The 26,057-nt window shown below is 36.9% G+C and overlaps 1 protein-coding gene across 7 annotated transcripts in view; it reads right to left on the reverse strand.

Moving 5' to 3' along the window:
• The window catches only part of ptprfa (protein tyrosine phosphatase receptor type Fa), a 204,898-nt gene that overhangs the window by 38,948 nt on the left and 139,893 nt on the right, over positions 1 to 26,057 (reverse strand). For 5 of the 7 annotated variants that reach the window (XM_052558474.1, XM_052558470.1, XM_052558468.1 and 2 more), the window contains 4 exons: positions 25,495 to 25,628; positions 25,223 to 25,367; positions 21,367 to 21,672; positions 15,428 to 15,621 (listed from right to left, as the gene is read on the reverse strand). In XM_052558474.1, the coding sequence (XP_052414434.1) occupies positions 15,428 to 15,621; positions 21,367 to 21,672; positions 25,223 to 25,367; positions 25,495 to 25,628 (779 nt within the window). The remainder of the gene's footprint in view (positions 1 to 15,427; positions 15,622 to 21,366; positions 21,673 to 25,222; positions 25,368 to 25,494; positions 25,629 to 26,057) is intronic. The other 2 variants (XM_052558473.1, XM_052558472.1) reach the window with 1 other exon arrangement.

The raw sequence follows: 26,057 nt of genomic DNA on the forward strand, positions 1-26,057 counted from the left end.
AGATCACCTTTCTTTGGCAATAATGTGAGAATACTTCTTCTACAACTTAAAGGTAGTTGTCCATTGACCAAACTATCATTTATTACGTGCAATAAATCTGGGCTTACCTCTGTCCAAAACGCCTTATAGAATTCTACTGGTAGCCCATCTATTCCAGGTACTTTACCACCTTCCATACTTTGAAGCGCCTTTTCTAGTTCCTCTAAAGTGACAGCTTTACTAAGTTCAACATTTACTTCTTCAGATACTTGAGGCAGATTTTCAAAAAAATTCTCATCCTGCATTTCATCAAGTATTAAGTCACTCTCATATAATTTTCCATAAAAACTAACTGCCCGGTTTCTGATTTCAATAGGATCTGACAACACATCTCCGGTGTCGGAACGTAAAGTATGTATAAGCCTTTTTTGCCCATTTTTCTTTTCTAAATTGAAGAAGAACTTAGAAGGTGCATCCATCAACTCAATATTCTGAAATCTTGACCTGACGAGAGCTCCTTGTGCAGTTACATCTAACAAGTCATTTAAAACATTCTTTTTCTCTTTAAAACTCTTGATAGCGGTCAACTCTCCAGTGACGTCAGCAAGTTCTTGTAACTCATTTAGTTCTTTTTCTAACATTTCAATTGCACCTTTTCTTTCACGTGTGGCATTAAAGGTGTAATGCTGGCATAACTGTCTCACTTGGGTTTTTGCAAAATCCCACCACTGCTGTACAGATTGAAAGGAAGGTTTTTTTGATCTGAAATAAATCCAGAAATCTTTAAAAATACCTTTAAAAAAAAGATCACATAACAGATTTTTATTCAAGTGCCAATAAGCACTTTTTGGCTTAATAGACCCCACTGCCACATCACATTTTACTAGACTATGGTCAGAAAAACCAATTGGGATAATAGAACATCCCCTAAAAAGATTAAGTTGGTGTTTATATCCATAGAATCTATCCAACCTCGCTAGAGATACCAGATTATCTCGAACGTGTGTCCAAGTATACTGCTTTTGGGTAGAATGAAAATTTTTCCACACATCAACAATCTCATTAGACTTCATCAATTCAATGAGTCTCTTTCGTGATGGCATATGAGGCTCTACATGATTTCTATCTGTGAAATTTTCCGTGCAATTAAAATCCCCCCCCAAAATTAAAACATCCTCTGTGTTACAATTAGCTAATACATGACTCAAAGTGTCTAAAAAACACATTCTTTCAATTGCTCTGGTAGGAACATACACAGAAATAAATACAAAAAAACAATTCTCAAACTGGGCTCTGACTTTTAGCAGTCTACCCTTTAAAACCTCTTCTACTTGATATGAACAAGGAATAAAACTATTTGAAAATAAAATAGCAACCCCTCCACTGGTTGAACTCAAATGACTTAAAATAGTCAATCCATCAAACTCTCTTGCCCAATCACTCTCATTTATCTCATCACTATGAGTCTCTTGAGCAAATAAAACATGCACATTTTTCTGTCTAATTGTTTCAAAAAGATGAAACCGCTTTTTCCCTTCTCTTGCCCCATTCATATTCAGAGAAGCAATACATATTTCTCCCATAAATGAGGAAAGAAAAAAAGTAATTAGACTAAAACACAAACCCCCATAAATGTACTTTTCATTTTTCATTACAACTATTGGACTCTGGTTGGGCATTAAGCTTGGCAAGTATTTTCTTCAGATGATATATTTCTTGGTTGTTAAAACAACCTTCACTCCTATATATTTTTGCTTTTTCAATGAACTGCAACACATCTGGAAAATGCTCTTCAATACGAACTTTTCTCGCATTCTTAGTTGCTTTCAAAAAAGATTTAATGTCATCTGAACTATAACTTTTATTGGAAAAGCCACTTAGCGGAACACTGCACTCCACACTACATTCCGAGAAATCACTTTCACTTTCTGTGTCCGTTTGACTTACATCGCAAACTAACCCTTTTTTCGCTTGCTGATCAGAAGGACGCTGTTCTAGCCTTCGCTTCAGTGGCGTTTTAAAAGCACAATCGTCTAACTCGGTCTCCGTCACACTTTCAAGAATAACAGGAGGTTTGTCTACGGTGTCCACAACACAGCCTCTATTCTCCACCTCCTTATCTTCACCCACAGTAACCATCATCCCATCATCTTCCTCAGAACTAACTGCCCGCTCCTCGTCCACTGTTAATGTGACAGCCGCTGCCACCGCTGTCTGCACTGAACTCGGTCCAGGCACCTCAGCATCCGCGACTAACACAGCGGCATTCCGATTTACATTTTCATTTACCATGTTCCCGTCCTTTAAAACATGTGAAGGTCTCTCATTTGACTTATCCTGTTTACCTGGACACGCACGGACCATATGCCCAAAAATGCCGCAATTAAAACACTTCATGTTATTTGTAGTGGCAAAAATGACGTAATTAAATTCCTCATGTCGAAAACTTAAGGACAAATCCAGTTCATCAATATTATCTTGCAGGATCATATAAACATAACGTCTAAATGACACTACATGTTTCAAAAGAGGAGACTTGGTGCCAATCGGAATCATCTTTATAGGTGAAACTGTTTTGCCATAACGAGCAAGTAATCCAATCAACACTTCATTTGGAATAAATGGGGGCACATTTGATAACGTCACCTTTTTAGAAGGTGTAGACAAGGGAAGCACTGGTATAAAAATACCATTAATTACTATACCGTTTTCTACTAACTGATTGGCTAAATCCACTGTTTTCATAAATACAACAACAGCGCTGTTCATACGGGAGGCTGATACAATATTCTCGTGTCCGACCGCTTCACCCACCGCTAAACTGCATTCCTCCACACCAGCGACTGAGTCTATCTTTACACCATGACGCCTTGTCAGAGAATTAAAACTCCCGCTGCTGCCTGGGGTGGCCATGCTCCCAGCACGTGGAAGCCGACACCCCGTCTGACACAACACTCACTTCCCTCCTTCACAAATTAATTATACAAAATAGAAACGAATAAACAACTAACCAAAATCAAACAACAGAAAAAAACAGTAAGAAAAAGATAGAGAAGTATAGACCACTCGTACCTCACACAGCAGCCAAACGCTCGCTCACAATCGCTCCGCCCACTCAACCGGCACATGCGCACAGAGAGAGAGAGAGAGAGAGAGAGAGAGAGAGAGAGAGAGAGAGAGAGGTCAAACGATGGCAGGCAGAAGCATACCGTGCCATTGCTCCTTTTTCATCGTTCAGTGCACTGTCACAGTTTTGACATGTCTGTTTAATACTGTTGAAGATCATTTCAAGGTTTTCATTAAACTTTAAGCATTCAGTCAGGACATGAAGCGTTGTCTCAATTTCCAGTCTGTACCTGGTCATGGTGCTTCTCACTTTCCTATCAGTCACATCAAATCTTTTTAAAGCCAGACGATGTAGAGTTTTATTTCGTCTTGGGTGTAAATGATCCTATAATCCTGTTTTCTTGCGGTAAGATGTTTTCAGAAATCGCTCGTCTTGTGTCTTCATAATTCAAGGATAAATTCTCCACACTAGTTCTGCATGCAAAGTTTCAAGAACTTTCAGCTGATTTAATTTAGAATCAATGCAGGATTTTTGAAGCATAAGAGTCTCTTTTGTATTCACTGCAGGGCTGAAGAAATCTGCGGAAGCGACTTTAAAGCCTACATTTTCACAGCATGATGAATGTGTGATACGGTTGGTGCCTAATGTGAATTTGTTTTTTATTCCCTGAGAACTACATCATTTTCAGAAGGTCATAATTCTATTTTATTCGTTCCACAACCAGGTCTGCCAGTTCACCAGTACTGCTCTTGTAGATCTCGAGCTGGTACGTTTGATACAATAAACACAGAAAAAAACGAAGAAAACTGAAGAAAACTGATGCAGGTTTTTTTCCAGTGTGTGGGGATGTATTTTGTGTCTGGAAGAACGGCAGGAGGCTGTGAATACCTGCCAAAACCCTTCTGAAGTTTCCTCCAATTGTATATAAACGTGTGACATATTGCAATCTGCATTTTCAGGGGGAACTTTAGCATCACACAAAGGCTGGGAATCTGGAACAAGTGAAAAATGCTATAAACACTCCCACATGTATTTTTAGGAATGAAAAATAGCAAACATGCTCAGATGTTTGTAGTACAAAAAAATCCACCAAACCAACACCTGTTCATGCTCACGCACTCTGCAGATGTCTTTGAAATTGTGAAATATTTCACATCCACATGCTGTTCATAAACTATAACTTATTGTAAACACGGCGAAAAAAGCAAACCATCAGAAACAACACAGTGATTCTTGCTCTTACTCGAAACCTAATGCATCCTTAAACATATTACGAAATCAAAACATATTCTATTTTTAATACACTGAGAAAAATACAGTGGGATTTACTTTGGAACAACTTTCACTCAATAACAGCAAGTAAATTTAACAGATAATTACAAAGAAATGGCAGGTAATTCCCACTTTTCATGATTATAATCCATTTCCGATGGATGAAATCACATCCTACTTTTGTGCAGAAATAAAACAGGTTGCAAACAGAGTTTCACATTGACTTAAATTATCATTTCACAGCTAGCCCACAATTCCAGACCCTCTCTCGCAGGAGATGAGAGGAAATGTGAACGTGTGAATCATCTAACACATTTAAATGCTAGTGAGCTTGGCAGGGGTCCCTCTCTCAAAAAGCGCATTTACTTTTTGCTTTATTCCCTGTTTCGAGTAGTCCGTCTTATCTCTGGCATGTGTTTGGGGGAGTCATTGAGTCCTGAAAAGTGGGAAGACTTGAACATTTCACATTAAGGCATGATGGATACGCTGCCTGTGGCAACACAGAGTTTACCAGAGCTGGCCACCATTGAGAGAGACGCCTCTTTATCTGTTTAAAGTGATATCACTGTCACGACTCATTAATAAAGAAGAGAAGGCAACAGAGAGAGAGAGATGGAGGGATGATTTAGAAACAGACAGACCCACATACAGACAGAGAGTTTTAACAGGGCAGAGCTGCACACGACAGCTCAACATCAGCCTCTATAAATATGTAGGACACCAGAAGAGAGATGCAGGCTGCCAGCATCACAAGAGTCACACACCTTCTGAACAATGACTTTAATCACTTCACCGGTCAGACTTTTCAGCTTGTGCAATGTTTGAGAGCACATTATCTTTAATGAACTGAACAAAAGGCACTTTCTCAAACTAAAATAAATAAAACTTCATTAACAGTACTTAAACCTAAATTTGAACCATGCTAATCAATATGCAGAACTATTAACACGCTAGGGCTGTGCAATACTATTTGATTTGATATTGATTCAATTTGAATATATTTTAGGCAAGTCAATTTTTTGATTCATAAAGAACAAAGTCATTTATTTTCAGATATAAAAAATACAATGTTTGTGAACACTTAAATCACATATTAGGTATTTTTTATATCAAGTTCAATCTTGGGATTTAAGAATCAATATGGGCTCGGTAAAAACAAAGATCAGTTAAAATTTAGTTGTCAGCAACTAAAGATATGGTCAATGTTTTTATAAATATTTAAGCAATATCAAAGAAAGAGCACCAAATCAAACTGCTGTATTGCTTTTATACAGAAGTTTATTAAAAGAAAGAGACCCACGTGCAATCCTTGCTGAGTTTATGAACAAACTGGTTAAATGAATGATTCATTTGTCTCACTTTTTGCCATCTACTGTTGCAACAATGCAACCTACATAAAGAGAACTGAAGCAATCCTCTCAAATAATAGACAGTATGGCAGTATGGATTCAGTACAACTGTTGCATAAACACTATTATATGGTTAGTTGCATTTTATAATGTGCATTTAGAATTATGTTTCCATGCACTCTGTGACCCGATCAAAACAGTCCAGGGACTCATTTTTGGGTCACAGCCCATCAGTTATTAATCTAAACTTCCCTGTACTAAAACAGCAGAGCTTCAGGTAGAATCAACAGCTTCATTCAGTGGAAAATCAAAGCTCCCGATGGACGAGAGATTGAGAGAGAGAGAGGTAAACAGACACCAGCGATGCATTTGAGTTGTGAAGTATAAATACTGTACTTGCTCTGTGCAGGCTCTTATCTTCTGAGATGAGGGGAGATTAATCAAAAAGATTTTAGTGACAAATCCATTTGTGTGAAATTTCATAAAGAGGTTAATACATTCCCCAATGGCAGAACACCAATTCACAAAACCATCGCAGAAACACTTAAACAGACTGAGAGAGAATGAAGGAGCTGGGAGTCTCCCGTCTACAATCACAACACACGCAGTATTTCACGAGGCAGATGGAGGCATATTCCTGCCATATGCCCACATCCCACAACACACTGCAGTCACACACACTTCATTTTGTGTGGTTGGAAGATACTGCAGCTTATTTTAGTCAAGAACCACCTATGGACATGTACAGCGAGCAGCCATTGTTTAGAGGTGGGTGAATCTGAAATCAATGTTCATTGTTATTCCGATAATAGTGCATCAGTCTCTGTGTCAATGACAGAACAGTGGCTAAAATCTGCTTCTGCTCATATAAAGTAACAAGTAGGCTAGCTATTAAACACTCCCCCTCCCAATTCATTTTTGAAAGAAATCTATACTTTTATTCAGCAAAGATGTATTAAAATGATCAAAAGTGACAGTAAAGTGACATTTATTTGTCTTATAAATGCTGTTCTTTTGCGCTTTCTATTTATCAAAGAATCCTGACAAAAGTCTATCACAGTTTCCACAAATATCTGAAGCAGCACAGCTGTCTTCAACATTGATAGTAATCAGAAATCAGCATATTAGAATGATTTCTGAAGAATCATTTGACACTGAAGACTGGAGTAATGATCCTTAAAATTCAGCTTTGATCACAGGAATAAATTACATTTTAAAATATATCAATATACATATTTTGTCTTCTAATTCTTAAAAATGTTTTACAATACATTGCTGACTTTAGGCTAAATGAGCAGAATTGTCACAGTGTCTTTTCTGTGTTTCCCTGGGTGATTACCCATTAAACACTGCATTTGGATCTCTCGTTTCCGGTGTGCATTCGTTACAAGAATAGACTCCAAAAAACATAAAAAAAATCTGCCTGATCTCATTTTATATATATGTATATAGAACATAGTATTTGCATGGAAAGCCATCATTGTACAAGGTTCATGTGAGGAACAAAATGAGTAAAATTGGGTAGTGAAGAGGGTAAATGGTCATATAGATTGTAACACACACACACACACACTTGTGCTGTAGCTGATGATTTAGTCCTCTGTCAGTAAGTAGAGATTAAGTTTCACCTTCGGAGGTTAGAGGATATCTGCTTATTCAGCACCTCGCTCAGGGATTACTTTTCCCCCTTCTTCCCCTCAAACACACACACACACACACACACACACACTGCTCAAAGAACCTGCCGTCTGCCAGTCAAAGCCTCACTTCCTGCACACGTCTGAGGGCAGCAGGGTGATTTCTCCTCTTTATATGGCAGCTGCGTATTCAGTCAATGCTTTGTCTTTTCCCCCAGATCCCCGCTGATGGAGGGATTTATATTCCGCTCCATAACCTTGCTGACTAACAGCAAATAAAATACATGGCGCCTTCAGATCCTTCGAAAATGCTTTAATCATAAAACAGCGAATGCAAACACAGCGAGAGATGAGAAAGCTAAAGCAAGACAAAAGAAGCGGTTCAACATTGATGAGACGAACTGCTCATCAAACACAAACGCACGTCTCCAGCTTTGCACTGCATTTTATAGATGCACGGAGACAGACTTTGGACTGGTTTATTCTGGACATCATTCATTACCTATGAGAGCTGGAGATTAGGGGTGACATCTTTCAAAGACTGGACACCATAAACCTTGTAAATTAGTCTGCAGTGACTACTTTTCCCTCATTATACAACCTCTGGGCCTTTGGAGCCCTGAGACTGACAAATAATGTCTGAGTGCTTCATGTCTCCTGTATCTGTTTCCTTTCTGAATCTCTATAAACCCTTGAAGTGTGTGTGAGAACGTTTTGTGATTTCATACCAGTGTTAAACTGTGGATGTAGCTGTCCATCACCTCAGTCTACTGAGACCCTCCAGGCTCATCTGTAGCACATGTGCATCTGTATGTAGAGATTCATGCAGTCTTTCCTGTATTCACTGTGTCACTAATGTGTTTCAGCCTCACGAACGTCTGATCACACAGAGAAGATGCGCTCTGGTTCTTCACTAGTCTTTTAGTGGGAATGTCTGAAGCACTGAGCATCTCAGAAACAGCACAGGATCCGCTTTGATACAGATGCAGTGTGTAATTTACCAGCTGTGAGGAGATGAGATACTGCTGGGATACATATGACTGTTTGTTGCTTCTTCAAATTGTTTCAGGCACTTTCCATGTTTTAAACAGAGAACAAACTAAGTCTTGCAACTTTTTTTTTCTTTTAACCAAAGATTAAACATCAAAAATGTTATATTAAAAATACACCAGCATCAGCAACAGATTTGCAAACCAGTGTTATTTTAGTAAAACTTGTATACTATTATAGTATTTCTTTATATTTTTAAAATAGCTTTTTAATTTAAAGGTTTCAGTTTTTTTTTCATATTTGCTTTTTTATAGCTTAAATCCATGTATATATGTTTTAATTTCAGTCATTTGAAACTAGTTTATGTCAAGTAGGTGCAGATAAAACATTTTTAATTTTAGATAATTTTAACTTCAGCAAAATACTGTAAATAATGTAAGTTCACGAATTTAGAAATGAGGTTTCTAGGTTGAAACCAACTTTTTGACAAAGAGTCCAAATGAACTCACTCCTCATGCATCACACTTTACAATAATGCTACAAATGTTGTTTTTTTGCACATTCAGACTACTTTGAAACAATCTACTTCTCCAGGGTAATAACATGTTGGATTATACAAAAGAAAATGCGATTTGTGCCTCTAATGGTTTTACAAATCTCATGAGACACCAAAGTGTATCATATTCAGGCAAAGTGCCTTCAGCTGCCATAGGTCTGGAGTTTGAGTGCTTTTTCTCTCTCTTGTGATGAAGATGAGCAGTAATTTGGCTTTGACACTGATGCCTCTTCACAATAAGAGAACTGAGTAATGTCATATCAGACATTCCTCATAGTGGACAAGACGCTACATGACTGCCTTTCAGGCTTGGGCAAATATGAGGGAAATGATGAAATATGATGCCACGCCAACTATTTGTGCTGTTAAATTGTTATATCAGTCAGCACACATTGAGGGTCATTTTCTGTTTGAGTCTCACCCTTCATCCTGAGCTGATAAAAGCTTCCATTAGCATGACCCGATGCCAGCACTCTCTCTCTCTCTCATATTTCATCGCAGTTGGATTCCCAGGAGCCGCTTTGCTCAGACTAATGCCAAACACACACCCTCAGCACATATAAAGTCTGTTTCTCATTTTCTGATGCACATTTTACACAACCAATAAATATGGAAGACTGTTTCTGCCATGGAAAAAAAAAAGAATTACAAAGGAAATTGTGACTTTATCTCAGATCACAATTAAATTCAGATCACAATTCTTTCAAAGCCTTTCACAATTCTGAATTTGCATCTTATACAAAATACTTAAAAAGGTAAATGAGGACAATTTCTTCAGAAATGCAAGTTTATATCTGTCAGTTCTGAGAAAAAGAGACAGAATAGTGAGATATAAACTAAGAATTGTAGGGAAAAAGTCTGAATTATGAGATAAAAAAGTTGTGTTTAACATTTTAGCAAGCTTCCATAAATCAGAAACTACTGTACATGGGCTCTCAATGGATCAATAAACACATAAATCATATTGAACAATTAAACATAAGTTTATGACTAACAAAACTAGCTAAACCTTGTGTTAAGAATAAATAGTGCAACAACATGAAGTCCGAGTTAGCTGTGTGCGTGTGAAATGAGAAAGTGATATAGTGAAATAGTGCGTGTGCTGGAGGCTCTGGCTTCATTCTGCAGGAGGTAAATGAAGCGCAGACTGTGCTCCTTACAGGTCCTTCATTAAACACTCAATGAGAGCTGCTGGTTAACTGATCACTGGATAATTTAAACTGCGATGACACATATATGAAGTTCACATTAATGTATTAATGAGAAGAAATATGCATGTACACATTCTAAACATGACATCTAAACTACACTAAAATAGATGCACTATTGTTCAAAAATTTGGAGTGGATTTTTTTTTGCCATAGTGCATTAAACTGATCAAAAGAGCAAATATTTAAATAAATTTTGTTCTTTTAAACGTTCATAAAATAATAATAATAATAAAAAAAAAGACTGAAGTAATGGCTACTGAATAGAATAAAATAATAAAATAAAATACAATAATCTTAAAAGTTGTTTTAATAACATTATTATTCACAATATTACATTTTTAACTGTATTTTAGTTCAAATAAATGCAGCTTTGGTGAGCAGCAAACAGAAAACACTTCTTCCAAAAAAATCTTAGCAACCCCAATTTTTTTAACTGTAGTATATAAAAAAAGTATATCTATCTATCTATCTATCTATCTATCTATCTATCTATCTATCTATCTACTTTTCTGGGTTTGGAAGAAAAAAGTTGTCTATTAATCTCATTGCTATCTGTGGCAGCATCAAGAGATCTTATTTTTATGATTTTATGTTCCCATGCAGACACACACACACACACTGAAGCCCTGTAAAAAACACTGCCCACTACGCCCCATTCTTTTATTCAGTAAATACAGGCCATTATGCCACCCTGCGTGGATAAGATAGACCTGTTTACCAAAGACTGCTCCTCTCCTCCTACAAAGAGAGCCTGTGTGTGTAAGGCTGAGTTTATCTCCTGATCTCTCTCTCTCTCTGCCTCGCTCACAGTGACCGGGTCACCGCGCACACCCTCTCCTGTGCTGAAGGAGACATAGATCAGACTTTGACAGCATGTCTTATCTGATGAGACGTGCCTCATGCTTCACAGCTCTCCTCTGTCTCTAACACACACACACATGCAGGGGATCATCCAGGTCCTCAGGTATGAAAAGAAAAAGCAGCCGCCCATCACTGTAATGCACCAAAGCAAAACTCAACCCAGAGAGAACTTCCTTCAGGAAGCATCCGAAATCCAACATAAGCATCTTCCGAAGGCCGCAAGAGACAAAGCATTTCACAGACCACTCGAAACACCGAACTGTTAACAAAAAGAAAGTTTCCAGTTAGAGTCCAAGTGACTTTTAAAACCACAAGAAAACCTTCCACAAAGAAGTCAATATTAATTCTCTAGTTCATCGAGTTCACAAGCCTTTTCTCAGCAGAACACCTTTAACATTAATATTTACTTGAATCATCCTCTTAGATGTCAAGTAATGCTGTAATCTCTCAACAAACAGACATATTTTAAATAATAGATTTGATGACTGTTGTTTTATTGAAGAATAGAGTGAAGTGTTACACATTTTACTGGAGTCAACATGAAAAAGGATTCACAGGCCATTTTACTTCTGCAGTGTTACTTCCACAGGCTTTCTGAATGAAAGAAGATATGCAACATGACACTCTGTAATGCATAGTAATCATATCAGAGGCAAAGACACATTTTTTTAAACATTTTGAATAAAGTGCACTGAATAATTGAATAATTGTTCACAAGCCCATTTTCATTCTACTGTACTGTTACATTTAATTTGAATGTAAAATTTAATCACAATTCAGCATTTTAAATACTTAAATTTTTAAACACTTAAATAAAAGTTTTCTTTTTAATTGTAGTAATTAATTTGCATTTGACATTTTTATTATATTTTTTTATTTTAGCATTAGTAAATTTAGTATTTCATTTTCTTAATCATTTATTAATAAAACGTTTTATTGATCTTTTTCTATTTCTAATTGTCATATTATAATTTTATGCATAATAAATGACATTTGATATATTTACATAATTTTATCATGTATTTTAATCAAATATTTCATTATACATATTTATCTTTATTATACAATTTTTTCTTAATTTTAGTTAACACTAACCACACTGAGCCCGATAAAATGATATGAAGAATCTATAATAAAACTCTCCAAACAGCCATTTAGTCATCTCAAGCACCTACACAGCCAGAATTACTCTTGATAAGATGAAGGCTGATTGCTGAACCTTTTTGTTAAAAATGCATGGACAGTGATTATATTAGCGCCATATAAACTCTCATAAAGCCCTGGGAGGCAGCAGCTAATCAAGGCTTTATGTAGCTGTGTGTTTATACCCATGACGTCTTAAAGTTTCACATCACTCTGATCATTTTTTTAATTAGTCAAGGGAGAGCATGCAAAAAGGCCAGCTAATAAAAAGAGACTGCTCACATTAGTGCTAAACACAATCAAAGACAGCATAAAGCCAACTTCAGTCATAAACCTGATGTAGCAGATGTAGCAGGTGTAGTTTTACTCTGTTTTTAGGGGGGTGAAGAGAAAAGACTCCTGTGGAGCATAGCTTTAGACAAGGACATGGTGGCCGTAAAGTTGTGCACAGGCGAATGCTTGGGTGACGTGAGACTCGATGAGAGAGCGGTCATCAGCTTCAGAGACTGACAGAACGGGCTTCTCAAAATGATTCAGCACTCGCTGCACAGATTCAATCCATCACGCGTGGAAGTGATGTACGAGTGAGCCGCTCTCAGCCCAAACACATCTCATCTCCTCTCATCACTTCCTCCCCATGGCCCAAATACAGCACAACGCACTCCATTTAACATTTCTGAACAGAGAACAAGCTAACAAATGGGCTGCTTATAGATTTTAATGTGGAAACGGCTGTGGTGTCCAGCTGGCCTTCATTAAGCAACACCAGGAACAAAAGAACAACCACAGACTCAAACCGAGATGATTTTATCACCTTTGCTTACAATAACTACTGTTTGATTCATTTCTCCTTTGCAAATGACGTATTTTAATGTCAGATTTGCTGGTTTTACTTACTTTTATCATACTTGCACAAATTAAAGATTTTTTCCACTCTTTTGCATAATTTGACAGTTTAATTTGAAGCTATGCACATAAATATATACATTTTTAACCTTGATTTTTTTTCTTCTTAATTTTTCTCACACAACACATTCTTTTCACTGTTTTCAACTGTTGTTTCATTGGTTACCAGGAACACTAACCTTTGAAAAACTTAATAAGTGACAAAATTATTGGTTGTGATGCAAATGACATAGAACAGGTTATATTAATAACAAATAATATACATGCATATAAATATAGCACCTTCTCTTGATGTTTTCCAAACTATGCTTAAATCTTATTAATTTGGACAAGTGATGATGGCTTTGACCTTAGAGTCAAATATTTTATAGCATTCTTTGTTTATTAATTCGTTTATTAATGTATTTGTCTTTTAATGCCCTTAAGGTTATTTATATAGAGCACTTTGGTCAACCAATGGTTGTTTTAAAATGTGGTTTATATATGAATGAATGAATGTTTTTATAATGGATTCTCATATTTTACGATTAAATGGTAAAACAATAAAGTCTATGATGCATTTGAAAGTATAGGAAAATAATGAATTAAACACTTAAAGTTGTTATGCATGTAAAAGCAATAATAATAATAATAATAATAATAATAATAATAATAATAATAATAATAATAATAATAATAACATTGTTATTTTACCATATTCACAGTTTTGCCAGACAAAATACAGTACATGTTTGTCACACTAATAAAGGCCAATAAATTAAAAGGGAATTGGAATTACTAGGAAACATGCATAAGTTTCTAATACGTGCCTGATGTGAAGTTTGTGTGACAAACAGATGTTCATGTATGAAAACTAATGACTAAGTTTGCATGAGTGAACATGTATCTGATCATAAAAACAAATGTGCAGAGATGCAAGAATCTTGCTCAAGACTCCTCGTCTCCACACAAATAAGAAAAAAAGGAAAAAGAGGTTCCAGTTTATCTGCTGGGATGGAGAAAAAAAACCCCCAAATGAGCGTGTGTGAACAGCAGATGAGGATCTCCACCCTTCAGAGGCGAACGCATCACCGAGAGAAGCCAACGGGAACGAGGCAGATCCTTGGAGCATGCATCTGAACTTTCCTGCAGCTTGACTCGCATCTCGTTCTGTTTCTTGAGTTCTGACATTCATGAGGCACAGGTCTTTTAGCACCACGCATGCTGTAAGCCATGCATGTAGTGTAATTCCCTGTCACACACACACTAAAGCAGGCTGACTGAGAGCCAGATACCTGGAGACAGAGAGTCGGCGTGCTCCTGCAAGCTAAACACTGAATAACAATCCTACAGCAGCTCTCCACGGCCGGCTGCTCTCTCCCATGAATACTCAGCAAGGATTAGAGCACCACTACAGCTCCTGATCCATTTCAGCAAAAACCAATTCCTCTCAAATACATATATATTAATATTAACTTCATTTGAATAACACTCATTGAGTTCGGATCATCCCTCTGCAAGCTGGAATTACACTCTTATGAATAAAACCCTTCAACATTAGTTCTATGACTTCACTTTTGTCAGTTTCCGGCAGATTGAGATGACTACTAACATTTATCAAATTGCATGCTTTAAAATGTGCTTGATTTAAAATGTATAAGGCACATGACAGTTTACACGCCAAATGAATTCAAAATTCAGAAAAAATAGATGTATATCTATGAAAGAGTGACAAAAACTGTGACAAAAAAATTAAGCTTGTGTTGTTTACTTTGCTAATAAATACATAATTTTATATGTAAAGCGATAAAAAGATATTACTCAAAAATAATTGAAAATGTATATATGTAAAACACGAAACAATAGTATTAATGTATGAAAAGAATGATTTTCAGTTATATATGACAGTCTTTTTTTGGATCGATTAAATTTAGTAGTGGAATGTTCATTTATTACAATTATTTAACTGCATTTATTAACAATGCTTCTGAATACTAATAAAGCATTTATCTGAATTTACATTTATGTATATATACACACTCACCGGCCACTTTATTAGGTGCACCTGTTCAATTGCTTGGTAACACAAATTGCTAATCGGCCAATCACATGGCAGCAACTCAATGCATGTAGTCATCTAGAGGTGTGAAGACGACTTGCTGAAGTTCACACCGAGCATCAGAAGGGGGAAGAAAGAGGATTTAAGAGACTTTGAATGTAGAATGGTTGTTGGTGCCAGACGGGCTGCTCTGAGTATTTCAAAAACTGCTGATCTACTGGGATCTCTAGGGTTTACAGAGAATGGTCCCAAAAAGAGAAAATATCCAGTGATGGCAGTTGTGTGGACAGCTAGTAGTACTAGCAAGGTGCACCTAATAAAGTGGCCAGTGAGTGTATAAGTGTGAATACAAGAAGATCATGTTTAGTTAATTTTCAATGTGATTTGTTTGCACATTTTTCATTTTCTATGTGAGTACCTGTGCCTCGGGAAGGGCCACGTCCAGTATGATGGGTTTTCCGCGTGGCTCTCCATTCTCCAGCCGAGAGTAAACCACCTGATAGCCACGGATCTGTCCGTGCTGCTTCTGCTGCAGAGGAGGCTTCCAGGACACCCGCAGGGCCGTGGAGTTCACGTTGTCCACCTCAACCCTGCGTGGAGGGGCGCCAGGCACTGTGGGAGGCAGAGAAGAAACATTTAGAGCTTCATCACACACTCACAACACACACAGATCAGCTAAAGGGACAAACCAGCTCCCAGGCTGCAGCCAACACATTTAAATAGTTCTTTACTTTTAGTTCGTTTATCTACTCTACTCCATGATTCACCTCAGACTTTACAACTCTCAAAGAGTTTATATTTGATTAAAAACATTAATTTGTATTTGTTTAATAAATATATAATTTTACCAATACATTTTACCATTTTAAAGGTTTCAAATATGAATATTACAAGTTTACGTTTGGGAAAAATAAAAATATAATCTATACACGTTAGGTATTGTAAAAATAAAAATAAAAATAAATAGCAAAAGGATATATAATAATAATAATAAACTAATATAATAATAAAATATGTAATATAAAGTAAAAATTTAATAATAATAATAATATACATATAATAAAAATATATAATAATATTCAACAATAATAATAAAGTAGGTACACTGTAGTCTTTCCTCTTTAATTTTACTTTAGAAATTTCATTTCACAAATTCATAAAATCCTGCAAAAATGAAAGGGATTGCTCACCCTCCTCGCGTTGCACCAAAACTTCATTCACAGATACAGACTCAAAAAAATTAAAAAAAAAATTAATAAAAAGGCAATTATAAAGGCATTCATTAAATAATTTAGACTGATTTCAGTCATTTTTAGGTCTTGACAGCTGGCGGTCACCATAAACCTTAACTGCAAGGAAACAACGAGTGTAAATATTTATGTCATATAGCTGTGAAACAACATAAGGGTGATAAAATTAAGGAGGGTGACCTATCTTTTTCACATGCATTTGACAAACATAAATGTGTTGTACTGAGAGCCTGGGAGAAAGGCTTCACCAAACCCACATAACGCCAGCTCAGCTCAGCTCCCTCTGGAGTTTGGGCTGAAGACAGACCCGACTTGAGTGCAAAAGAGCAGCAGTTCAGTAGATGTTAATGACAGTCAATTGATAGTCAATAGAGGAGGCAGTGAAGGGAGGGAAGACAGGAGTGAAGGTTAAAAAGCACAGCATTAAGAGATTAATAGCCAGATAGAGAACAGTCTCTCCCATCCCAGAAGTAACAGCTCAGAGCGCAGAAGATCTATGGAGGCTCAAGAGCTGAACGTCAGCAAAATAGGCTGCGCTTAATTGGAGTCATTTAACTGTATAAATGTGCTCGGCGCTGGCTGGAATTCAGCCTTGACCTTCAGACGAGAAAAAAGTCGATTCCTGAAAACAGATAAACAAAACTACAGTGCTCCTTTGCAGATGTGTGACCCGAGCTGGAACGAAAGCATTGACTCGGTCAATTTTAACAGCATGTTTGAGCTCAGCTCAGTCGACACACTTTGCAGCATAATGTCAATTACCACAGACACAAGTCTGGGGAAAAGACTTGAACTTACAACTGAGTAAACTAGGCCAGCATTGCAGGGGGTTGAAAGCTACTGGAAATGAATAATTCAGTCTAGCACCTTTCATGTGAAAGTTTGGTGGGCCTTATGTATTCATGACTGTTGAAAAACGACATCTGGCTTTACAAGGACAAGGTGAGTAATCCTTTCTATCACACTCATAATTTTATATTCGATTCATGTCATTACTCTTTTGAAACTGTGTATTTTAATTAGAGCTGCATAATTGTGACCCAAATTGTCACTTATTTTCTTTGATATGATTATGTATTAATTAACTTTATAATTAATATAATTATCCTTAATAAGCAACACAATTTAATTTGATTATCACAACAACTGAATTTTTTTTACCAATGAATAAAAATGACTTTTCTTGTTATAATTTATTTTTTTACTGACAAATAGCAATTTCCCTCTATATTAAACCTTAATTTCCATTCAATTCATATTTATATATTCTTGAGATATTTTAATATTTTATCCCCATATTTTCAATTTCCATTACTTTACCAGGTCTACAAATCACACTTTTAAAAATCTCTCATACAGTCTAAAAAAAAGCAGTTGTTGAGAGAAGAAATTTTAATAAAAAAATATAATTTCAATTTATTTATTTCTAATTCATTTTAGCTTATTTTAAACAACTGAGAGCAATTTTGGGCCCCCCGGTTGAGAACTACTTCTGTAGACTGTTATTTTTTAATAATCGTGCAGTCCTAAAATGTTTGTCCAAATGTATGTGTTAAACACTTTCACAAAAACAAAAATAAAAAACTACAAACTAACAAAAGGTCACTAAAATGTACACTTTATGAGCAACTTTGTACTTTTAAAGTTCTAATATGTATTTTTAAGGTACTCATATGTTCTATTTAGGGGGAAAAAAAGTACTTTACCGTGACAACTTTGTACTTTTTCCATTTATTTTTGTGCATTTATCATAATTTCAAAACATTTAAGAAGTCACATTTATTTCCTGTGGTAATCAATGTTATGTCAGAGGTGCTGTCGATGGAGCTTAACTCGTATTGAACACGTAACATTCCTTTGAGGGGTGAAAGCACAGACTTTGCTTCTTGAATCTTCCGGCTCCATCCTGACGTCTGTCTCACGCTCTCTCAACTTTCACTCACTCGTTTTCTCCCTCTCATCCCATGTCTCCATGGAAACCGTACCAACTGGAGGGGACAGGTTCACACTACGCTCGCTGCTCACAGCCACTGCATGCCACTCCAGCCCTTAAAGCACATTACCCAGCATTCCCAGGGAAATTACACGTGTGCTGGCAGGATCTGGAATATGATGAAGATCAGAGATCCCCTGAAAACAGCGTAAGGCTCATAAGGGTTCTCAGCCTGGCCTCAAAACAGGACGAGGTCTACTGAGTCCTGCTTCACGCATCACAGACCACATCAAATCACAAACCACTAACACATGGACCGCTTTATAAGGCAGAACGTTTCTGTGAGAGTTTCTAATAAGAAATACAGCTTGCATTCAGATCCTGTGTGCCATGACCTTGCTCAAACCTGGCAGCGCAGCACTTTGCTTTCCTGCGTAAAAAGACATTCATAACTGCGGTGAATAAACTATCAAGCTCAGAACGCCTCAAACCAAAGCGTGCGCTTTGATTTATGAGAATACACAAGCTAAGAGGTTGAGAAATGTAAAAAACACTCTGTTCTGTCTGGGACTCGTTAACGAACGATCTCGTCGCAGCAGTTCTGCTTGATGAATATGGATGTCAGCGAGCTTCTATGAATGGGCGGAAAAGGTAAGAAGAACCGATGGAAAAGTTTACAGATAAAAAGCACAGCTAATTTATCAATGGCTGCACCTGCAGCTTCGCTTTTTCACTTTCAGTCAGCGCCGTTAAAGCCTTATCAGCCACCGCAGCGCATTATTCTCTCCAGAATATGCAAGAGAAAACTCAATAGCTTGATTTATCTCATTTTGGCCTGATTAATAACCCTCCAAAAGAAGCTGAAATGAAACTGAACAACGCGTATAAAGTTCAGCAGCTTCCAAGTTCAGTGCATCAGCTTTAAAACAGGCCCCAGGCCTGCATCAATCTTTCGTTCAGAGTTTTATTCCTTGCTAAGCTTAGCATCTCTATCACTATTGCTCATGCTTGGTTCAATATGGCTTACATAAAGTATTCTATTATTTTAAGCAATCAGTCTTACAATTTTTGCTCTGCAGACGGTTAAATATTCCACAGACTTGCATTGCAGGAAAGATTCAAGCCATATCTAGAGACCAGCATAGGACAGAAATAACCACCCAGAGCTCTCCAGCAGTGTATATATGAGCACCAGAGCCATCACCCATCACAACTACACCGGCGAACAGTTTGGGGATGGTAAGATTTTTTGTCTCTTCTGCTCACCAAGGCTACACACTAACATTACAGTAATATTGTGAAATATTATTGCAATGCAAAGTAACTATTTTCTTTGTGAATATAATTTCAAATATAATTTATTGCCATTGACAAAGCTGATTTTTCAGCATAATTATTACTCCAGTCTTCAGTGTCACATGATCCTTCAGAAATCATTCTAATATGCTGATTATTATCAATGTTGAGAACAGTTGTGCTGCTTCTGTGCAAACTCATACATTTTAAGGATTTTTTTGATGAATAGTTTAAAAGAACAAACATTTATTTAAAAACGAATCATTCTGTAATAAAAATGCATATTGTATTTGATCAATTAAATGCATCCTTGCTGAATAAAAACATGTATGTTCTGAAAAAAGAATAAGGAATAATGTGATTAGACTGGATAATTATGATATCAATTACCACCACTATTTATTATTTATTTAAAATTTTAATTATGCTGTGCCACTTTATTAATGCAAATTTAAGGCACACAACATTAAGGCATGCCATATTGTATGTGTTCTGGGAAAGATGAAATGAATCAAATTAGTGTTTATCCTGTTAAAAATCAAAAGGGCTGATTTCATCAGGGCTGCATGTGATGGGTTAAAATGAAACTGAAAAGGCAGCACTTGCTTAAAGTAGAGAGAATGCCACTGCAAGCAGCACTGGTAAAAAAAAAACACACAAAAAAACCAACCTTGCCTCCAGGACAGAGAAATAGAAAGAGAGAAGAAAGGAGATGGGCGTTTGATTGACAGGATTAACAGACAAGGGACATGTACTTCCGGCTTTCACCTGTCAATCAAACTGCTGAGCCCAGTGGAGACAGAAATGTGCAGCATTAAATGAGCCCCACATATGGACAGACACACACAAATGCACATACACGGAGTATTTTTACATGCTGTTTGCTCATGCAAAACTCACTGCTAAGACTCTAGGATGTCATGGGCTAAGCGGCTGTCAGAGTGCTCAGTGGATACTCACTGGCCCAGATCTAATCTTGTGATTTTCTATTCTAAATATGAATCTGTTTTTGCCTTCAATGTACACTACCATTTCAAATTTTGGGGTCACTATGGTTTAATTTTTTTTTTTTTAAATAATTACTAGTTTTACTCAACAAGGATGCATTTAATTCAAAAGTGACACTGAAGACAATGATGTAACAAAAAATTACCTCAAATAAAAATGGTTCTTTTGAACTATCTATGCACACAAAGAAAAAGAAAAATATGCAGCATGACTGTTTTCAACATTGATAATAATCAGAAATATATCTGGAGCAGCCAATCAGCATATTAAAATGATTTCTGAAGATCATGTGACACTGAAGACAGGAGGAATGATGCTGAAAATACAGATTTGATCACAGCATATTTAATATACTGTGTTTTACAGTATATTCACATAGAAAATAGTTATTTTAAATTGTAATGATTTCAAATAATATTCATATTTTACTGTATTTTTCCACCCATTTGATATTAATTATGGTAATAGTAATAGTAATAGTAACACTTGTTTTAGTCACATCTATAAGAACCTTCTCTAAATAAAGGTTTGTGTAGGTGTGCGTCTCGATGTGCCGTGTGAACCCCACCGAAACCCTCCGAGTCTTTTCATCGCACAGCAAAGACTGACTCACAGAACAAAACACCAGCGCTGTCCTGAACTTTCCCTCCGCTCTAGAGACGAGAGACCAGCGTCTGCTCTCCACATTAATAACAGAAGGGTGAGGAACAGCAAGCAGAAACTCCAGCGTAACAGAAGAAAGAGAGAGAATCACACAGGGAGGAGTGGATTCATGCCGTTCTCTCAGGAAACCCGTAGCGAGGAGTTAGTGCTGGTGAGTTAGGAGGTGCGGAGAGCAGATCTGGAGAGCACCCGTGAGCCGAGCATTACCATCCTCTTTGGTTCTGACGCGGGTGCTGCTGCTCTCCGGGCCGGGACCCACATCTGTGTGCGCTTTGACCCACACCACGTACTCCGTCCACTTCTCCAGCCCCTCCAGCACGTAGCTGGACACATCCGCGGGGATGTCCTTGACCTCGTGACGCTGCTGGTCCTCGCCCGACTCCGCCTGATAGGCCAGAGAGTACCTGACGATGTTTCCATGGCGACTGGCGGCCGGAGGAGCCGCCCAACTCACCTTGATGCTGGTGGAGCTGAGACTGATCAGGTGCACTTCCTGTGGGGGGGCGGACGGGGCTGGAAAGGGGTGCAGGAACACATGAGCTGGGACTGTTGCATAAACTTAGCATCTGTGCGTCTAACAAGTAGTTTGCCAAGGGGTAATCTGTCTTACTTTTCAGATTCAAATTAGTCTACCTTTTTTTTTATGTAACTGATTTTAAGTTATGACTAACTTGTATGCAAGTTTATGCAACCGGCTAGCAAAGAACATCAAGGTGACAAATACAGTAAACAAACAAAAACATATAGAAATAAGTATAAACATGCACCATAGAAACTCATTTTGGAGGATTTCAAATAGACTATTTAGTCATTCTTTGATACTGTTCAAAGGTTTGGTGTCAGTAGGTTTTGTTGTATGTGTGTGTGTGTGTGTGTATAAAGAATACTAATTTAATGCAGCAAGAATGCTTTAAAGTGATCTTAAGTGAAAGTAAATAATTTTACAATGATAAAAATGTATTCTGGTTTCCACACAAATATGAATCAGCACAACCGTTTTAAACAATCGGAAATGAGCAGCAAATCAGCATTTTAGAATGATTTCTGAAGAATCATGTGACACTGAAATCTGGAGCAATGATGCTGGAAATTCAGCTTTGCATCATGGGAATAATTTGCATAAAATGTATTTTAGAAAATAGAAAACAGTTGATTTAAATTGTAATAATATTTCATGATTTTAAAGTTCTTACTGTATTTTAATCAAATAATAGCAGCCTTGGTGAGCAGAAAAGACTTCTTTCTTCTTTCTTTCTTACCAAACTCAAACTTTAATAGTAGTGTATGTCTGTTAGAAGATGAGAAGTGAAGCCTTACCGGGCTCTTTAAAGCAGTGAAACTCAAAACTTTAAGAGTTGCAAAAATTCATATATTTTGAAAACCAAACAAAACATGAGATTAATTACAATTCATCTATATTGTGCTGTTCTAAAGCTAATCAAATCTGGATCCCATTTAAGTCCTTGTAGTTTAGAATCACTGCTTTACACACCAATATAATATAGTCTTATAAACAACTGCATTTTAAAAGTTTCTTCTCCATCGTCAAGATTTAAAACAATTTCAGGAAACTTTGTTTGAAAGAGCGAATGCTGCAATATTACTTTTTAAAGTCTGCACATACTGTAGTCTAAATATGGTGTTTTGTGGTGAAAGCAGAGATTGATGGCTCACTTCTACTCTGTATCTGTGTTAGTATGACAGAGATAACAGATACACTATGTCTGACACACTGTCTTTGGCTAGACATGTAATTGATGTGATTGATGGCCTGTCTAGAGTCTGAGATGCTCTATCGATTTATTTTTAAAATCACAGAAAATCCCACCGCTCCTGTCTATCCCATCCATGAGAACACGGCAAACGAAAACAATATACGGTAGGATTATTACACGGCTCTCTGGAATACTTGATTCTGACTGAAGCAGCAGCAGACATAAAAAATGGGATTTTATGAATGATAACAATGATGGTGTACCGTTTGTGTGCAGCAGAGAAGGAGGAAAATGGCTTCAGAGGAAAAACATTTTTGTAAAATAAGACTCCACACAGAAGCACAAGAAACATGTTTGTGAGTGGAGAATATGATGGTTGACGCCTGTGGAGTGAAGAAACCTGGAGAGGAAATAAGGAGAGAAAAGACAAGAGAGAGAAAGTGTGGAAAAAGGTGGGAGAAATGGGTGAGAAAACACGATTAAACAAGGAGACAGAGGCGAGAGACACTGGACACATCTGAAATTCAAGTGGGAGTTGAGAAGAAGAAAAACTAGTGAGAAAAAGAATAAATACAGACAAATGAGAAAATAAGCACACGGTTATGAGAGAGAATGGAGTGTGAGGAAAAGAAAGAGAGCAAGTGTATTTGTCACCTGCAGCCGAGGAAAGTGTGAATGAAATACAAGAGGAAAAGAGAAAAGTGAAGAAACTAAATATAGAGAAGAGAGAAACTGGTCAGTGAGGAGGGAAGCAATATTAAAGACAGCAAGAAATGGAGCAGATGGTAAGGAGAGAGAATGAAGTGAGAGGAAAGGTACATTAATGGTGAGAGAAAGCTATAAAAAGGTGTGAAAGGGCTAAAAAAAGAAAGGCTAGTGACGTGCCTACCTAGACAGGACTTTACAGGATTTCTTGTGTTTTTCATGTCCTTTAAACAAGGAGATTTTTTATTTTTATTTTGTAAGCAACTGAAATCAAAATGGACTATACTTTTTTTTTTTTTTGCTGATATTGCATTGTTTATTTTATTGTTTAATTTATCTATGCACAATTTTTTTTTAAAGCAGCCATTAGCAAATGGCAATGATCCAAACTATTCCTGATGGACAAAAGTCCCGTCCTAATTTATTTATTTATTTTTGACAAGCCAACAATAAGGAAGACATTATCACAGTTTCCGTTTTAGGCCAACTTTTAAGTGTTTAAGCTGCTCTTCTGCTGCTTATTAAGCAAAAACATCAAGTATTTGAGTCATAGGAAAAATTTTCTCCTTTTGAAACATGACAAACATGGTTTAAAGATGATTAATATTTATTTAACTGCACTCTCAGAATTAAGCTGAATAATGAAAATATCACCGCTAACAACATTAAAACTGCTGTCTTAATGTGAAGCTGCTTTGAATCAGATTGAAGTGCTATGTGAATAGATGTGATTTAACTTTCTTTTGTGTTCAGAAGCCTACTGTATGTAAAGTGTTTCATGTGAGTCACTACCATTAAAGTTGGGTTAACGTCTGGCACAGAGTTATAGAGACAGAAAAAGACAGAGGGATTTTGGTGTCTCAGGTCTTTAAGGACAGTGACTCAAAGACGCTAGGACAAAAAAACAGACTCAGAGACGTAAAGAAAAAGCCAGTGTTTCTATGGGAACCAAGCCGCGGCTTAGATCAAACCTCTCAAAGCTGACATGTCTAACAAATAGCTCTGAATAGCAGGAGATCTCTCGGAGGAGCTGTCATAAATATCTCAGCTTTAGTCCATATCTCTGGAGCAGGAGGAAGATGAGGACAGAGATTAAGTCGCACTGACTGCGTCATTCTGACGCCACGAGAACAGAAACAATCAGCGCGTGTCGCTCTCCGCGGTCACTGCAGCTCTACACAGACCTCTGAACCACAAACCACAACCTCCTGGGCTTATGAAGCAGACGCTGGAAAACACAGGGTCCTTAGATGGCCATAAAGCGAGATTATTAGAGATATTTTAATCTACACTTTTATGGCATTTAATTTTTTTCCACTGAAGCCACTTGTACTGTTTGTTAATTAATGTATCTTGAGCCAAAAATAATCATGCATTCTGTCTAACACTGTAGCAAATATTTCAAGACTACATTTTTGTGCTTTTGATGGTCAAATCTTTGCATTTTTTTAGTAAACACTTGCACTGAATGTTTCATTTGTTTTAAGCGAGTGATATGGTGCAGTATGGTTAACAAAACACAACTAGAAACAAATGGAAAGCTGATAACGTACCTTATTAACAATCTTCAGGCGAGTGACTAGGCCAGTATTGAGCTGCTTAGAAATTGTCATAGTTTGAGTAAGTGAACAGCTGGCACTTACTGGACTGGGCCGTCCGGGCCTCTATGGGCTGTGTGTACACCCCGAGTCCCATCTCAGAGCGCGCGGCTAGAGTAAACTTGTAGAGTGTGTCTGGCTTCAGGCCTTCAACAGCATACGAACCAGCTGGGTTAAAGATGACATGGTTCTGTGATGGATAAGAGGCACACACAGGCAGTTCAGAATGCATTATTAATGTTTTTTTAATAAAAATAAATATATATAGTATATAGAGTTGATATATATAGTTGGGATTCAGGGATCTTAGCTGTTACCTTGTTGTCAGAGTCAGCCTCCCAGTATGTGAGCTCGTATTTGGTGATCTGATCCTGAACGGGCCACAGCCATGACAGCATGATCCGGGTGTCCAGCTCTGCCTCTGCTTCAAAACCAGTGGGCTGTGCCGGCACTGCAGTCAGAAACAGAGCTTGTCCTACTATACACTTAAATCACACTTTCTATTGACTTTTGAAGCTATCTTTTGCAATGTATTTCAATAATATTATTTTTGCAATGTCTCAGAATGATCTTTCTTTTCTCAGCACATTTTTTTTTAACTAAAACTATAAAAATATTTGTTGACTTAAAGCTGAAATAAAATAATAATTTTTTTTTAATTAAGTTAAAATAAATAAATAAAATGAGAACTGTTGCCTTAGCAGCTAACAGAAATAAGTTTGTTAAAGGAATAAATGAAATAAAAATAAATTCAATCTAAGAAGTAATATTTATAAGAAATATTACTATAAGAAGTAATAAAGAACAAACACTTATAAAAAAATTTTAAAGCACAAATCACAATTTTTTTATGAGCAATTAAAAATTAAATCATTATATA

Source organism: Carassius gibelio, chromosome B6 (genome assembly GCF_023724105.1).
Source record: "Carassius gibelio isolate Cgi1373 ecotype wild population from Czech Republic chromosome B6, carGib1.2-hapl.c, whole genome shotgun sequence".
Classification (NCBI taxonomy): Eukaryota; Metazoa; Chordata; class Actinopteri; order Cypriniformes; family Cyprinidae; genus Carassius; species Carassius gibelio.